This window comes from Tachysurus vachellii, chromosome 16 (assembly GCF_030014155.1).
Source record: "Tachysurus vachellii isolate PV-2020 chromosome 16, HZAU_Pvac_v1, whole genome shotgun sequence".
NCBI classification, from domain to species: domain Eukaryota; kingdom Metazoa; phylum Chordata; class Actinopteri; order Siluriformes; family Bagridae; genus Tachysurus; species Tachysurus vachellii.
The window spans coordinates 6,454,111-6,473,286 of record NC_083475.1 but is presented as its reverse complement, the minus strand read 5'-3'; the positions used below and the strand labels follow the sequence as shown (position 1 = coordinate 6,473,286).

The 19,176-nt window shown below is 35.9% G+C and overlaps 1 protein-coding gene across 5 annotated transcripts in view; it reads left to right on the top strand.

Moving 5' to 3' along the window:
* Window positions 1-2,215: 2,215 nt before the first annotated feature.
* The window catches only part of ptprr (protein tyrosine phosphatase receptor type R), a 46,086-nt gene continuing 29,125 nt past the window's right edge, over window positions 2,216-19,176 (top strand). For 3 of the 5 annotated variants that reach the window (XM_060889530.1, XM_060889532.1, XM_060889529.1), the window contains exons 1-2: window positions 7,966-8,207; window positions 11,053-11,348. In XM_060889530.1, coding sequence (XP_060745513.1) covers window positions 8,147-8,207; window positions 11,053-11,348 — 357 coding nt within the window. In that variant the 5' untranslated portion in view covers window positions 7,966-8,146. Of the gene's footprint in view, window positions 2,263-7,963; window positions 8,208-11,052; window positions 11,349-19,176 lie in introns of those variants that run through there. The other 2 variants (XM_060889534.1, XM_060889533.1) reach the window with 2 other exon arrangements.

The window sequence follows — 19,176 nt, the reverse complement described above, 5'->3', positions numbered from 1 at the left end:
TTTGCCATAATTTCTTTTATTGTTTTAAAATTACAGTATAGTAGATACCAACTAAGTCTTTTAGACAAAAATGACCTCATTGTTAGCTTTCAGACATCAAAATGTCCACAGTTAGCTTTCTATAGCTAATGCTGTATCACAAAATTGCACGACTTACACTATTGATTATTTTAACATGACTAAAACCTCAATGTTTATCAGGGTGTGTTGTGTTTTTTTTTTCTTTATATATCCACTTTAGTATCCTCTCTTTCTAACATATCCCTCTTCATTAGCATCTCACTGTATAATTGTTTGACTGTGTGACACTGACAACCAATTTTTCTATGATTGTACATCCTGATTAATATTTGACCACATCCTGGTGTGTTTTGTGGCATTAACTAGCAGTAGCATTTTCAAATAAGAAAACCGCTGTATCTGAGACGTTTCTCTCAAAGCAAACATTAAATAAAATTTGATATGTCCTAGGTTTTTTGTTTTCAGGTTATGTCTAATTATCTCACAAACTAGTGTTAATTAAAATGATTTTGTTTCAGTTTCTTTGGGGATTAAATGGTTTCTAAATGTACATGAATTTATTCATTTAGGCAAGAAAAGTAATTATTTAGACTTAAAATATAATCATCAATGTGACTTTGTGATAACTGCTGCCATGATTTTATATAAGAACTGTTATTTGGATAGATTTGGACAAACTCAACATTTTCCATCCATCACACCATCCGTCCATCCAATTATTTATTCATCCATCCATAATTTCAACCATCCATCCATCCATCCATCCAAAATTGATGTGTGTTCTGGCATTAACTAGCATTGTGTTGCTGCTATGTGTACGGCCGACTGATTACAATGAACAGAAGTACATAATAACATATATACCTATACCTAATAATGTGGCCAGTGAGTATGTTTTGAGTGTCAGCAGGCATTCAGAAGCTGTAGTTGAAGTTGGATATGATGTCAGATTTGATCATTTTATTTACAAATGCTCTCTGTGCCTCTTTTCTAGCACCTATTCAGAACTATTATAAATATAAAATATAGTATTAGAGTCTGTATATTATTAAATAAATGTGCCATTTTAATACATGTATTTCATTCATTCCAAATGTAAAAGAATTTGAAAATGGTAATAATTTACAAAAAGATCTTATATTTTTTCATTTAGAAGGTCCATGAAAAACTGACATAAAAACCAGTAACAGGCTTGGTACAGTCAGGTGTACACAGACAAACCTGAGCACCTACATCACAATGTGTTTGAGAATGAAAGTCTGTTTTAAAACATCTCAATCAGATCTAGTTTAGTAGTCATGACACCGATCGGGGAGAAAAAAAATGACTGGAAATGATGTCATGTTTTCTGAAGCCTATCAACTTGAAAAAAAAAAAAAAATAGATGAACCAGACTTGAAGTAGCTTCTTATTGCTTTTGTGGCTCTCAAATACTTTATTTGACGTTCTAAATATGTTTTAAATATAACTTTCAAGTGTATAATGAATTAAAAACCCCACCAGCCTTCGATATGCTTTGAAGTACTGTGACAGAAAAATGTGTGATTTAGAGAAATTTATATGACATGTAAAACAGAGATATTTCATAGGTTTAGTTTTTACAGTGACTTGTGAAGAAATTATGGTCATGTAGCCAGAAATGGAGTCATCAGTGTCACAGGGTTTAGTGAGTCATTACCAGTGATTAAAGTGGTGTACATGATACAGTATATACGTACAGTAGATTCAGCATCTAGAGAGCTGATTGAGACAGAGCCCTTGAGTTAGTGTTGCGACTGAGCACAGGTGTTAAGGCTGTGGTATCTGATTGGTGTCCATAGATAGGGATAACTTGACCATATATAACAGTACAGTGTGTAATTAAAGGTAAACCTTTACTTAATGTATAATGATGTTACTTTTGCAGATAGAGTATTTAGACAGAAAAAAGGTTCAGGTTAAGTTTTAACTCTAACAAACTGCTAGCTTAAATAACAGGATTGCTTATAGAGTGTTTGAATGTTTTAGAAACTCCACTGACAAAAACTTTGACTTTTATTTTCAGTGCTTGAGGATACTATACTGTAGGTATGTGAACTTAACATAATTATTCATGACATGAACCGAATTTCAGTAATACGGAAAAAAATCTGCATATAAATTGAGGACAAACTAAGAGAGCGACAAAGTAACATTTTGTTTCAAGCTTGAACCACCGCATAGAAGAGGATGTGGTGAGAATCACACCGAAAAAAGCTTGAGGTAGGAAATAGGACACAGACTTTGGCTTCTATAGAATTCAAACACATTTAATTCATCTTATTGCATGTAGGCATCATATGTTTGTGCTTTAATTAATTGTTTAGCTATTAATGTAAGTAATCTTGTGTTGGTTCGAGAGAGTGTGTGTGTATAGTGTCTTGTTTGAGATAAGGCAATGAAGTTCCACTTAGAAATGACACTGCTTTTCTCACATCTGATGAAGGAGGAAGTAAGAATAATTAAGAATAATTTAGGAAGGATTATTTAACTTCTGAGAGGAAAGTAAGCTGCTATAAATGATTTAATAAAGGCATTTTTTTTTGTAATTTATCTTTGTACTCCAGAGTATAAATACTTCAATGAAATGCAGTAACTTGGAAGACGTTCATGTCTTGTGTATCATATGAGAAAACGGCCATCTTATACGTACGAGCAAATAAAATGACCTGCAGCTGTGTGTGTGTGTGTGTGTGTGTGTGTGTGTGTGTGTGTGCGTGTGTGTGTGTACGTGCATGTGTGTGCATGTGTGTGTACATAAGTTGATGGATATTTATTTTTTTATTAAAGGTAACATTATCAAAATACTTTTATATACTCAAATTATGCCACTATATGGAACATTAAGTCGTTATGGCATTATGTGTAAATATTAAGGTTTTATTTGCCATAATTTCTTTTTTTGTTTTAAAATTACAGTATAGTAGATACCAACTAAGTCTTTTAGACAAAAATGACCTCATTGTTAGCTTTCAGACATCAAAATGTCCACAGTTAGCTTTCTATAGCTAATGCTGTATCACAAAATTGCACGACTTACACTATTGATTATTTTTACATGACTAAAACCTCAATGTTTATCCGGGTGTGTTGTGTTTTTTTTTCTTTATATATCCACTTTAGTATCCTCTCTTTCTAACATATCCCTCTTCATTAGCAGCTCACTGTATAATTGTTTGACTGTGTGACACTGACAACCAATTTTTCTATGATTGTACATCCTGATTAATATTTGTCCACATCCTGGTGTGTTTTGTGGCATTAACTAGCAGTAGCATTTTCAAATAAGAAAACCGCTGTATCTGAGACGTTTCTCTCAAAGCAAACATTAAATAAAATTTGATATGTCCTAGGTTTTTTGTTTTCAGGTTATGTCTAATTATCTCACAAACTAGTGTTAATTAAAATGATTTTGTTTGAGTTTCTTTGGGGATTAAATGGTTTCTAAATGTACATGAATTTATTCATTTAGGCAAAAAAAGTAATTATTTAGACTTAAAATATAATCATCAATGTGACTTTGTGATAACTGCTGCCATGATTTTATATAAGAACTGTGATTTGGATAGATTTGGACAAACTCAACATTTTCCATCCATCACACCATCCGTCCATCCAATTATTTATTCATCCATCCATAATTTCAACCATTTATCCATCCATCCATCCAAAATTGATGTGTGTTCTGGCATTAACTAGCATTGTGTTGCTGCTATGTGTACGGCCGACTGATTACAATGAACAGAAGTACATAATAACATATATACCTATACCTAATAATGTGGCCAGTGAGTATAGGTGTTGAGTGTCAGCAGGCATTCAGAAGCTGTAGTTGAAGTTGGATATGATGTCAGATTTGATCATTTTATTTACAAATGCTCTCTGTGCCTCTTTTCTAGCACCTATTCAGAACTATTATAAATATAATATATAGTATTAGAGTCTGTATATTATTAAATAAATGTGACATTTTAATACATGTATTTCATTCATTCCAAATGTAAAAGGATATTAAAGTGTAAAACTGATTAGCTAATAAAACTGACTTGTTCTCCTGGGGTAATTAAGGCACTGTACTGGAGCTTCTCTTAATTAACTACAAAAATACAGCCATGTTTTTCACACTACTTCAAGAAAATAATGAACAAATAATGTGCATCAGGTTTGTTTAATAAAATAACTTTTTATTATTGTATATATTTTTTTATTGTTCAATAACAAATGATAACAGATAACAAAATGCAATGAAATAGTATTCAAATCTTAAAATAGTAACATAACATAAAGGAAAGAAAAAATACAAAGAAGGGGCATCGAGCAATACGATTAATTTAGAAAAGAGGAATTAAATTAACAGCCTTGTAAAAGTCCATAGGTTTGACAGCTTTTCGGCTCGTGAGTCCTTTTAAAGTTTTAAAATAAATTTTCAATCCCAGCTTAAAATGGAAAATGTTTGCTTTCTTTTCAGACCACTTTACATTTATTTATATGAAACTTTCCAAATAAAATAAAAAGATTTAAAACAAAAATATGACATTTCGCCATTTTACATTCCTCATATAAAAAATAACACATCTTTTTTTCTGTATATTAATTTTTGTCCCACACAATGATTCAAAACATTGTGTTTATATTACAGAATGTACAAGAACCTGATATATCATTTGTTAGATAAATTAGCTAAATATACTTCACTAATGTTATTGTTAATGCAATTATTATTGTAAATTTCAACCAATTTCCAATTAATATTCTTAATTTTATTTGATATAACATAACATATACAGTGCATAAAAACACACAAACTCTTTGTGACTTTCTTATTTCTAATAATTACGAAAGTCCTAAGAGGCCATGCTTTACTTTAATTTTGTTTTCTCATTATCTCGACATAACAAAAGTTGTTATATATATATATATATATATATATATATATATATATATATATATATATATATATATATATATATATATATATATATATATACGTATATATATATATATATATATATACATATATATACGTATATATATGTATATATATACATATATATATATATATATATATATATATATATATATACGTATATATATATATATATACGTATATATATATATATATATATATATATATATATATATATATATATATATATATATATATATATATATATACGTATATATATATATATATATATATATATATATATATATATATATATATATATATATATATACGTATATATATATATATATATATATTACATACAAGCTACAGCATAGTATTGGTCTGTGTGTGTCCACATAATTCAATTCAATTTATATGATCAATTCACAAAGCAACTTTACATAAGTATAGAAACAAAATACCAATATAAGTTTAATATTTAAATTTAGTTTACCAAATATCTCTAACATCTATCCCTAATGAGCAAGCCAGGGGCAACACCAGCATACTGATATGAGGAAGAAACCCTGAGAGGAACCAGATTCAGAAGTGAACCTCATCCTCATTTGGTAAATAATGTAAAAGTAAATAATATCATTTCTATGTAGCCCTTATCAAGAACAACATTGTTTTCAATGTGTTTATCAGTGAATACGTCCTTGCTTCACAAGGTCATGAACTAAGACTACTAACAGTCTAAAAGTTTTTTTTTTGTTTTTTTTTTACAGCTACCACATAGACTGCACATGCTGCCTTTTTTGTTTATGTTTATTTGTTTTATTAATCCGTCAGTAGGTGGCGCCAACACAATAGTGCTAAGACCAGATCAACAGAAGTAGAGCATTTGTTATTTAGATAGATAGATAGATAGATAGATAGATAGATAGATAGATAGATAGATAGATAGATAGATAGATAGATAGATAGATAGATAGATAGATAGATAGATAGATAGATAGATAGATAGATAGATAGATAGATAGATAGATTTTTTCATCATCTTTATTAAGTGCTTTATCCTTGTAATGGCTGCAGAAAGCATAATAACTAACACTAATTAATTATACCATTTAAGCACAGTGTGTGTTGCTTGTAAAAGCATAGGATCCACAGCTGATTAACTCACCTACATAAACGGAGGCATTGCTGAAGCATCAACACAGTGGTGTTACACAAGGCTTTAATTAACTGTTCAAAATAATGCAGTTAATTATTCCTTTGTGTACTACAGTGTGTTGATATGCTGTTCACAGTCGTACTGCCCACTTTGATAATAATAACTAATAATACATATTTAGTTCCAGTGCAATTTTTAAGACTTGCCGTATTAATGCATTGAATGGAGCTGAATGGAGTCCACCTGGTTCTGTAGTAGGCCAGCAGAAAATGGTTCTCTGCAAAAGCCTCGAAGAGGAATGAAGCTTTTATATTAAAACGTTTCTACAATTCAGAGAATATGTAAGATGAAATGAGTGGCATTATTTTTGAGGGATTTATCTCTGGGGATTTGCTTACAGTACTAAAACTGACAGACACAGAAACAGTTTCTTTCCCCAGACAATCACCCTGATCAACAACTCACCATAATCATATTCTGGAGCAGTTTCTATAGGATCTGTCTTATAGGACGAGACATTAATATCCTGTTGCATCTCTTCTACACCATTTATTAATGGGGTCCATTTGGGTTCCTGTTCAGCTATGATTGGAAATTCAGTGCGATATTTTTAAGAATCTGAAAGGTGCACTTTTGTGTCTTACAGATTGGATTGGACTCACCTTAACACACATTATACAGAGAATATCGACTTATTTAGCACGCTGAACAAAAATAAAACACATATCCAATGATCCTGCAGTAACATCATACACAACATAGGGGGCAACAGAGAGAGTAGTGCTGATATTGTGGGTGCCAAACCAGAATGTTATGCAATCATTTTTTTTTTTTTTTTATGTTTGAAATAACATGCCACCAAACTACTCAAAAACAACTCCAGGCTGTAACTTAGTGGTTAAGTTGTTGGACTACTAAGCAAAAGGATATATTATAAAATAAAATTAAATGAGTTCCAACAGGACAAACTTAATACATCAGTAAGATTTTTAACTAGGGTGATGAACAAGTTTAGTGACCTCCTTTAAAACACGCACACACATGTTGAAAAGGTCTTTAACCTTCTTATCTTTGTAAAATGGGATGTGGTAGCTCAGTGGTTAAGGTGTTGGGCTACTGATCGTAAGGTCATGGGTTCGTTCCCAGGTCCATCAAGCTGCCACTGCTGGGCCCCTGAGCAAGGCCCTTAACCCTCAGTTGTAAGTCACTCTGGATGAGGGTGTCTTCTACATGCTGTAAATGTAAATGTAAAAGAAACCCTCAGCACTCACATCATCCACCCTCGTGGTGTTATCTTCATCCTTAAATGATACTAGCTCACTGATCACTCTATCAGTTTAAACGGTCTTTAGGATTCTTTTGGAAAACAGTGATTGATTTGTTCTCATGCAGGTGAGTGAATGCTGATATACACTGGTGTTATAGACTAATCCCCTCCCGAGATTAGTTCCAACAGGACAAACTAATACACCAGTAAGATTTTTAACATGCACACACATGTTGGAAAGGTCTTTAACCTTCTCAGTGACCTCCTTTTCGCAACCGCATTAAAACACGCACGCACATGTTGAAAAGGTCTTTCAAAAGGTTTTCAAAAGAAACCTTCAGCACTCGCATCATCCACCCTCATGGTGTTATCTTCATCCTTAAATGATTTTAGCTCAGTGATCACTCTGTGTGTTAAAACAGTCTTTAGGATTCTTTTTGAAAACAGTATTTGTTTTGTTCTCATGCAGGTGAGTGAGTGCTGATACACACTGGTGTTATAGACTAATCCCCCCCATCACTCCCACCCCTCCCCCTCCCTCCCCCCGCCTGTCTCTCTTCCTGTATCTATTCCTCCTGCGTTGTTTCCATCGCTGTCTCTCCTCACACGATGGATGGATGAGGATGCGCGCGTGCTGCCGTTTAGCTATAGAAATCTATATCTACATTATTAAATACTGCACACATTCATTGCGAGATTAAAGGCGTGTCTCGGGCTGTTTACACAGTGCAGGCTGTCAGATGGTAGGACTGATCGCAGTGCACTTCACAGAGCCATGCCTGGACCAAGCTCTCTCTCTCGACTCATTGTTTTGTTGCTTGCAGCAAAAATCGCAGGTGAGCAGATGCATGTCTTCTACAGCAGCGTGTCTTCTACAGATGCGTGTCTTCTACAGATGCGTGTCTTCTACAGATGCGTGTCTTCTACAAATGCGTGTCTTATGCATGTCTGCCCTTTATGCTTCATGTCTTGTCATATTTTTTTTTGTTGATGATCATGATCATAATAAGATAATACGTAAGTGTACTAACACGTTTCATCTCTGTGCACGTCTGATTTACAGGTCTGATTTAAAGAATTCAGCCCAATATACATGATGTGTATACTATATAATGTAGGGAAGGAGACAGGGTGCGTGTTTTCATCAGGCTCCGCCCCCCCCCGTCATATGATTGGCTGTTCGACGGCTTTCTCCGTCGCCGGGGAGAAAACGTGTCATCTGTCATCTTGACATAAGATTCTGGACACGTTACACCTTTTTAACCGGTTGAATTATATACAATAAAAAAGTCTAGGGTTAAAGGGGCAATATGCTATATGCTAACGTGTACAGAACACGTGTACTAATTGTGTACAGAATACGTGTACGGAACACGTGTACTAATTGTGTACAGAACACGTGTACAGAACAAGTGTACTAATTGTGTACAGAACACGTGTTCAGAACACGTGTACTAATTGTGTACAGAACACATGTACAGAACACGTGTACTAATTGTGTACAGAACACGTGTACTAATTGTGTACAGAACACGTGTACAGAACACGTGTACTAATTGTGTACAGAACACATGTACAGAACACGTGTACTAATTGTGTACAGAACACGTGTACTAATTGTGTACAGAACACGTGTACAGAACACGTGTACTAATTGTGTACAGAACACATGTACTAATTGTGTACAGAACACGTGTACTAATTGTGTACAGAACACGTGTACAGAACACGTGTACTAATTGTGTACAGAACACGTGTACTAATTGTGTACAGAACACGTGTACTAATTGTGTACAGAACATGTGTACTAATTGTGTACAGAACATGTATACTAATTGTGTACAGAACATGTGTACTAATTGTGTACAGAACACGTGTACTAATTGTGTACAGAACATGTATACTAATTGTGTACAGAACATGTGTACTAATTGTGTACAGAACACGTGTACTAATTGTGTACAGAACACGTGTACTAATTGTGTACAGAACATGTGTACTAATTGTGTACAGAACACGTGTACTAATTGTGTACAGAACACGTGTACTAATTGTGTACAGAACACGTGTACTAATTGTGTACAGAACATGTATACTAATTGTGTACAGAACATGTGTACTAATTGTGTACAGAACACATGTACTAATTGTGTACAGAACACGTGTACTAATTGTGTACAGAACATGTGTACTAATTGTGTACAGAACACGTGTACTAATTGTGTACAGAACACGTGTACTAATTGTGTACAGAACATGTATACTAATTGTGTACAGAACACGTGTACTAATTGTGTACAGAACATGTATACTAATTGTGTACAGAACATGAGTACTAATTGTGTACAGAACACGTGTACTAATTGTGTACAGAACACGTGTACTAATTGTGTACAGAACATGTATACTAATTGTGTACAGAACATGTGTACTAATTGTGTACAGAACACGTGTACTAATTGTGTACAGAACATGTATACTAATTGTGTACAGAACATGTGTACTAATTGTGTACAGAACACGTGTACTAATTGTGTACAGAACATGTGTACTAATTGTGTACAGAACACGTGTACTAATTGTGTACAGAACACGTGTACTAATTGTCTGAGAAAACATGCCTGGAAAGTTGACTTCCGGTCTGGAATTCTTGTTTATGTTAGTTTATACAAACCCTATAGGCAGCCTGAGATTTGTGAACATCCAAATGCAAACCCCAGCCACCGTTACAGACCTAATCTGGATTTTTCTTTGGTTTAATACCAGACTAATATTCTATTGAGTAACACACCTTTAAAGTTTTCCCTCCACATTCAGGGTGATGGAAAGCCACACTGATTGTAATTATGGTACAGTTCTGTTTGTACAATCCTTGCATTTGTCCATCAGTTTTATGGACATACAGTATGCATCTGTACGATGGGTCTAGTAAAAGTAACATCTTTTCTTCTTTCAGATGCAAAAAGATTTCTTCTTTTTTATATTTATTTCAGATAAATGAGCCTTTGGGATGAACTGGAACACTGTCTGCATCCCAGACCATCTCACTCTTACAAGATCAGTGTCTGATCTGACTAATGATCTTTTATCTCGTAGAAAGCTTAGAAAGCTTTCCCAGAAGACTGGAACTGATGATAACAGAGAATGAAATGTTAAACAAACACATTTTATATTTTGGTCTCATAGAGTAGATGTTACACATGGACACCAGATGTGAATTGCTGAACAGCAGCTTTCAATATGATCTGTGATTTTTTTTTATTTAATGCATTATTGAATTGGCTGCATTTAATCCAGACCTTAGTAACGATCACAGCTATATAAATAATGCCAGCTTGGATCTTTAGGAATAAAACGTTCCAGGAGATACCAAGAAAATTATGTACCCATATGAATAATGTGTGTCATAGTTTATAAAATACAATCTGGGTTTAAGGGTTGAAGCTTATGTGGATTTTTTGTTTTTCAGCTAAAGGGGTCTTAAAGAATGTTAGCATTGCGTTTCATCTCAAAGCTCAGTTATGAGTATTGTATAAAAATTGGTACATGCTTATGGTCGACGTAAAATCTCTAATTTGAGAGTTTTAATACATTTTATGTTGTAGCAGTGGCTCTTTGTAGCCTGCAAACAAATGACAGGTCTATATTCTCAGTCTTGTTCTTTGGACATCTTTCTTACAGGAGGCTTCTCAGGGGATGATGAGAGTTACCAATCGCATCGGTATGGTCGTTTGGCGCTGGCCACTCCATTGCGTCGGCGCTCTGGCGTGGACTCCCAAAACCCGATGCCACCACTAAGATATAAGAGCCATGCACTGCCCCTGTCTCTCACAGCCAAGCGAATACCTTCCACCGTACCAGAGTCACATTTCCGGCAGGCACCACAGGATCACTCAGAACTGAGCCTCCTTGCCAAGACGGACGATGACGCGCACATGGAAAACACACCCATATCAGCTCGTCATATTGTCACCATGGTGAGTGCCTTTTGGGGCTGCAGTAGGTGGAGTACAGGCTTAGTTTATTGAGGCAGAAATAAGAAATTACGGCTAATGAGATGATTAGTTTTAAGGACTGTCCTATCCTATGACTATTTTAAGAGCGAGACAGATCCCGATCCTTTTATTATCACAAAGTGACTAGACATAGAAACACGTTGGCATACATAGTGTTTGCTTGTACACGGATATGTTATGACAAATTTATCGCTTCTACATCACGTATCTGTTCAGGTTGTGTCTTCTACAGCACTGAGCACTTAGTAAGTTCCCAGAGTCAGATCTGAGTCACAGAGTGTATTTTGAAACTGCGTGGGTGGCTGTGGATTTTATGGTTTTATCTTGTTTCCACAGAGCTCTCATTAAACATTAATAATAATATTTTTTAGTCGGTTTGATTAATTTGTTTTACTAAACTAGCTGCATTACAGTAGATGATGTGGACTGACTCATATAGATCATATGTTTATAATCATCAGTTAAACAAATGGTCTTAAATGAAATATTTAAATTATTTGGCAATGATTTCCAGAGGGGAAGACATCTGTATAAAGCAAGCTGTTTTCAACTTGCTCTATCTGAGATTTATTTTTGTGTGTGTGTGTGTGTTCAATGCTTGTTTCTGAGTGTGTGTGTGTGTGCATGTGTGTATCTATATGTGGGGGAATCTGTGTGTATGTGTGTGTTTTTCCTTGTGAGTGTGTATGTATGAGTGTGTGCTCATTTCGTGTTTCTGAGTGTGTGTGCACTTATATGTGTGTGTGTGTGTGTTGGGGTATCTGTATGTATGTGTGTTTATCCTTGTGAGTACACTTGTATGTACAAGTGTGTGCTCACTGCTTGTTTCTGTGCACATATGCTGCTTCCTGGCATGTAGGCGTGTGTGTGTGTGTGTGTGTGTGTGTGTGTGTGTGTGTGTGTGTGTGTGTGTGTGTGTTTGTGTGTAAGGGGTATCTGTATGTATGTGTGTTTATCCTTGTGAGTGTGTATGTACAAGTGTGTGCTCACTGCTTGTTTCTGTGCACATATGCTGCTTGCTGGCATGTAGGCGTGTGTGTGTGTGTGTGTGTGTTATGTAGTGGATCTCTCTTATCTCACAATCTTTTTATCAGAGCAGGAAATGAATGGAGGATTATTGCACATCACTGGGCAGCAAAGCGTTTAACTGTGTGTGAAGTAAGTGAAGTGCACGAGGAGGGAATAAAGGGCATGACAAATAAACAAGGATGCTAACAGAGGAAGATATTGCAGAGAAGGGCTATCTTTCTGCATCACCTGCAATATCCTCTTATATTTGAGCAGCTGTATATAAAGATCATTTTTTTTGGTTGTTGTTTATAAGCCACATGTACTTAAGTCTGTGTGTTTCTGGACCAAGCTGCCAAGACACACTTTGCCCATTGTTTTTACCCAGACTAACCCTTCTGTTGAATAATTAAGAGGTGTAATATGGGTTCCCACTCTGGGTTGATTTGTATTGACTGTAGCTCAGCTCACAGACAGGTAGAAATAGACTGGTTGGAAGCCACGATGTTCATTCATACCACAGTGATCCCTGCATTGACAGACACTGGGGTGGAAACGGATTAAAAATTCATGATATAAAAGCGCTATTAACTGATCTCATGGGGCTGTAATTATTTTTGTGCCATATTATGTTATCTGGTTCATTTCCAACATGATCTTAATACCAACATGATCCAGCTTCCAGTTTGTGTATCTTTAAAAGCTGAAGCTCTGACATACTCAGCAAAAATATTTGTTTGGTACTTAATTTAGAATTTCATTAGAGGAGGAGGAGGAGGAGGAGGAGGAAGAGGAGATACACATGAGTGTGTTACTTTGGGGCAAAAACATAACTAAGAGTTCTAAAAAGTTCTTTTTTATTTAAATACGAAAGTCTTCAGGATGTCGGATAAGCCGTAGAAAATGAGTGAGTGAGTGAGTGAGTGAGTCTTCAGGATGGCACCATTTTTGAACATTTTCAACTGCAAAAAATAGGAAGAGAAGATGGGAAAGGTCATGTGATCAAATATAAGCTCAAATATTGGCTTCACTTGATTTAATTGCCGTCTGTTTTCTTGTGTTCGTAATATTAAGGGTAAAAATGTATGTTTCCCTGATTTAACACCATGAAAGAGACAAGAGAGCAACTAATGGAGTAAAGATAAAACAGGGGTGATGTGCCTGTCAGTTTGCTTAGCAACCACATTTTAAATCTCACATTTTAAATATATATACACATATACAGTACCACTTTTACACTATACTAGTATTCCTTTCCACACTATTTATTTATTTATTTATTTATTTATTTATTTATTTATTAATGCCTGTATGCAATATTAAAGACTATCCTGTGGTTTCTGACACTGTAAGCCACACCTTTTATTTTGCATCCATCCTGATGAAGCTGAAATCACTTCCGTTCTTCATACAGTGTTATTCTGAGCCTCCAGCATTTCACAGAGTTAAAAGAAATTGTAACTCAAATCAGCAGAAAATCTGGGGTGATTTTAAAAAAAATGTAAAGTTCCTCCAAATGTCAGAGAGTTTTCTGGATCCTGGGTTCATTTCTATAATCGCAAAATCCTGAAATCCTGAAGGCTGGACAAAAGCATCAGACAAGAGGTCCTAGAGGTCTCTAGTGTGCAAGAATAGTGTCACATATAAAGACAAGAGCGATGATATTGACAAGAACTGCGCATCATCTTTTTAAGTAATACTCTGGCTATCTGAACCTGATACTTGAGCTTTCTGTGTCTGTATGTAACTGATCAGTTTCACCTCAGGAATCTCCAAATTTACAGTAGCATGGCCAAGTAAATAAAACATACTTTCACCACCAACAAACCATGTTCTAACAAGACAAAAGTGAAGATGATTGGTAGTATCATCTAGTTTGGAGAACAAGACTAAGAAATAAACTGCTCTGTTTTACCCTCTGAACTTATTCGGAGCTGGTTTCATGCTGTCATAATGAACGTCTGAACCAAATAAGGTGTGAGAAATGATGGACTCCATACCAGCTTTTATTGATGAAGGCTAACCCAAGAGGTCATCTGACTGACCTTCTAAAGTAACCAATCACAGTTCAGTTTATTCAGCGTCCTGTTTAGTGGTGTGAAATGCAAAGTCGACGTCTCTGCAAAAACAGACCGGCGTGCGACCCTAGATTGTTCATTTAAGGATGTCATGCAAATGAAAGCGTCTATACTATAATCTTTATATCAATTGATAAAAAAACCTAGCGACAGAAAAAAGACAGCTTCCCCATGTAATTAGCTATTTATTGCTGGAATTCATCTTTAGTTGTTACCATGTCAAAAGCATTTCAATAGAAGAACAAAGCCCCAGAGCAGCAGTGCTTATGAGAACATGCAGCAAATATCCAGCTGGTATAAATATGATCCTCCTCACGGAGTAGCTTGAAGATCAATAAGTTGGCAGACGTCTGAAAAGGAATACGACTAAAAGTTTGTTTCCACCACACAGCGAGTTAAACCTGATCCTGTAATGCAACTGCATGCGACCGTCAGTAGATTCCATGATATCAGAACCACCAGTCGTGTGTGTGTGAGAGATTGTAGAATAGAAAAGCCTTATTTATGTCACATGTACATTATCAGAGCTCTGGGGTCAGAGCGCAGGGTCCGACGTGATACATTGCCACTGGAGCAGAGAGGGTTAAGTGCCTCACGCAAGGGACCAACAGTGGCAGCTTGGCCATGCTGGGGGCTTGAACCCATATCCTCCAATCAACAACCCAGAGCCTTAACCGCTTTATCCACCACTTCATTTTAAACCGTTAGCAAAGGATGGTTGTGATAGTGTATAGGGATAATATGCTTATGAGCTGTATGCTAACGTCCTATCACACATGGTTTCTAAGGGGGCGTGGCCAGACATATGTTATGTACGCATGATGTCATTACAGCATAAAGATGGTGAAAACTAGCACATACATTTCAGCACAGTGAAATGATTTTCCTTGCATGTCCTAGTTTGTTCGGGTCAGAGTACAGGGGCAGATATAATGCAGGACTACAGAGAGTTAAGGGCCTCAATCAAGGGACCAACAGTGGCAGATTGGCAGTGCTCGACAGTGAACACCCACTGTTGGAGCGAAAACACAGAGCCTTAACCATTTAAGTTGCCACTACCCTGCTAAGTCATTAGCATCAACATTTAATCAGGAATGCTTGCACACCTGAAGCCAGGACTGTGTTTTCTCTCAGCAGGTTCAGAGGTCAAGCTCTTCTTTTTAAAAGCTAACCAAAAGTTACCCTAATTTCTAATTCATTGTTAATTTTGTTAGATTTGACAAAACTGTAAATTATTAACATAATTAATGCTTAACTAGGTGGATTTGGTTAAGATTTTAGTGATTTTATTAACTCCGCCCCCTTCTCCTCCAATGTAAACAAAAGCTCCACCTCCAGAACATACAGTGGTGTAACTAGCATTAGCTGACTGTCATGACATCACTTTCAAGTGCACTTTTATGTGTTATGTGTATCTCTTGTTGCTGAAATTATAATATTTTGTACAAAAAAGTTTGATCTAACTTTTATCTTTTTGACCTAAGATAAAAAAAAGTTTAAAAATGTATTATTCGTTCTCAACTCTGTGGTAAAACTATGTGGAAAATATTACTAAAGCATTCGTAGGAACATTAGCTCTTGTTTAGGTCTTAACTCTACTGTTGTCATGTTTCAGGTAAAAATCTTCACAACAAAATGTTTCTTCTCCATGAACTTTCTGATTGAGGCATTTTGCTGAAGCATGCTTCAAAACAGAACAATAATGAATTTATTTTTGGGATTGATTTTTGACCTAATGAAACCTCTCAGAAGAGCAGTCTAATTACAGGCGTGGGTTGATGCTGTAGGCTTTTCTGCTGTTCATTATCTGTGTTTATCAGAGTCTGTGTTAACCTCATGTAGATGTTGTTGTCGATATTTCTACCTCCAATTTGACATTTTTACCTTCTATAAGTCTGCAATCTGTAAGAGAAATTTACTTAGTTCCTCATCACAACAATGTTAACCATGTATAGCATTAAAGAAAAACTGTGTCATGGCACAAGACATAAGAAAAGGATCACAAACCAGAAAAGCATGCACAGAAAACAAAAGTTCAGCATGTCTGGAAAATAAACACAGGACGTTACTGTGCACAACTACTGCAAACTTTATCGCTACATCGTATATCAGAATTGTACAACGATCTCAGATTTTGTGTGGAAAATTTGCTTTTTTTATTGTAAATAAAACAGCCTGACAGAAACAAATCGAATCATTTCTCTCGAATCAGTAACATGGTGCATAAAACACACCCATAATAGCTGACATCAGCTTCTGAGGCAAGTAAACATTCAATAAATTTACCATCAGCAACAGACACTCCGTCCACCCATGTCCACACATTGAATCGCCCCGAACTCGGAAACTCTGAGCACAAAGAAAATCCCCACTCGTAGTTACGACATTGTAATGGTGGTAATGTGTGTTAAACTCGTAAATACAATCTTTCTGAAATGACTTTAACGCACCAGTAGTCCACGTAGGTCCACGTATATTCGGAGGTTCTAATGTTCTCTAGGAAAGTAAGTCAGACCTTTTTTTGTGTGTGCATAAAGAAGTTAAGCATATAAGTTAACAAAGAGAAAGATCCATGACTGTTGTTATTTTTGTGCAATACAATTGAATTATTATATTTACATTTCCTGGGAGCATGGTGGTTTGGTGTTTAGCGTGTTTGCCTCGCACCTCCTCACAAATGGTTTCCAGTGGGTTCCCTGGTTTTCTCCCCAGTCCAAGAAAAATATTATTATATATAAGCTCCATCAACTCATTTACATAACTGACAGTTAGCTACAGCTTCTGTGGTTCCTTCTTAACCTTCCTCTTTATGAATAAGCCAAACTACACCTAGATTGATAGAGTGTTTTAAGGGTTTATTAACACAGAAAAGCCCAGACATGCATGCGTGTCTCATAAAACCCAACAACATTATAGATGGAAAAAATACAGCATCAGTATTCTGAGCTTCACTGACAAAACTCATAAACGTAACCTGGCGAATAAAATGCCACCACAATAAAATACAGCAAATTCAAACAAGAACATCAACATTGCACTATGAATAAATTGTAAGCAAACGGATAGATACAACTTACTAGATAATCTACTAACGGAGATAAAACTCCAAAAACGCATTCTGAATTTTTTATATGTTTTAATATAAATGCTTTATTGCTCTCCAAAGCTTCTACATAGAAGCATTTATTTGAGAAACTTTCTATTGACCAAGGACAGAACCCCAATGCAGCCTTTTGAACCTTTTGTAGTGTAGTAAGCAGTTAAATGCCAGAACATTAAAGCACATTTCCATGTTTTTTCCAATTTATTAAACGTAATTTGAGCTGATTATTAAACTTGATTTTGCATTGAACTGAAATGTTCAGTGTACAGTGTTTAATGATCAGTGTAGTGTTTTAGAGCGTGGAGTCACAGTGCTGTAAACACAAAACATACTCTTATGTGATTTTTTTCCACTGTTTTCCACAGATTTATTTAAAAAAACAGTGCCTTTCTATTGCTTTAAGGGATTGAAAGAGGAGAATATCCAGACCAGTTCAAGCTGACCGGAAAGGCTAGAGTAATCCAAATGAATCACTAGCGAGCAGTCAGTTACAGTATCTGATGGCAAGCTGGAGATTAAAAACAAAAAAACAGGTCAGTACGGAAAACAGCAGAAGCTTCCTGACCAGAGCAGGACAGTTGAGCAAAACCTGAGCCACTATTGTCCATTTGTGGGGTTGGGATTGATAAAAAGGGGGCAACACTGTGGGGCTATATGACTGAGAGTCATGTTATGGAGCAGGATACACCACAAAGACCTCAATGAGCTTTTAAGAGCGTTTCAGGTTGGGGAAATCGAATCTAATTGGATGACAAGAACAGGGTGGCTGGTGCACTGTTGTGAGCTTCAGTGGCATTAGACAGAGTAAATCCAATTTAGTTCAAACAGCCAGAGAGAGAGAGAGAGAGAGACAGAGAGAGAGAGAGAGAGAGAGAGAGAGAGAGAGAGAGAGAGAGAGAGAGAGAGAGAGAGAGAGAGAGAGAGAGAGAGATTGCCCAGTCCTAGCTAGCCTGAGGGCACTGAATGTTGAATGTTCTTTTCCAACCACCAAACAAGCATTCTTTATTAAATCTTTAATGTTGTTGTGCTTCTTTGTGAAGCCAAATATGCATATTGATGTAAGATGAGATGCATGTCATGTTCACATCTACACAATGGAAGTCATTGTAGTTCTTCAGGGATTTTTTGGACAGTTAAATGTTGGACAGTTCAAGTGCAGCTTTCTATAGATATTTCATAACTTCCTATACTTCCTCCATTCATCTATCCATCTATCCATCCATCCAACCATCCTCTATACTGTTTCTCCTACTGGGCCGCAAAGAACCTGGAGCCTATCCCAGGAGTTTTGGGGCACAAGAGGTTTGGGGTCCACCCTGGACAGGATGTCAGTCTATAGCAGGGTTTCCTATGTTTCAGTTCAGTTTAAGGTCCTTTGTAAGGCACTTTGAGAAGAAACCTTGAAAGGAATTATATTCATGCCTTTCAGTTGATTATGGAACAGGTTAGAACTGCGTTCATGTGAACACATACATTAGTCACACAAGTGAACACTGCTCTCAGTCAAACTGAAGTAGGGCCAGCTGGAATTTTATATTTATTTAACATAAACACATGACTAATGAGGCAAATGGAGAACCTGCACACGTACCTCACTCCA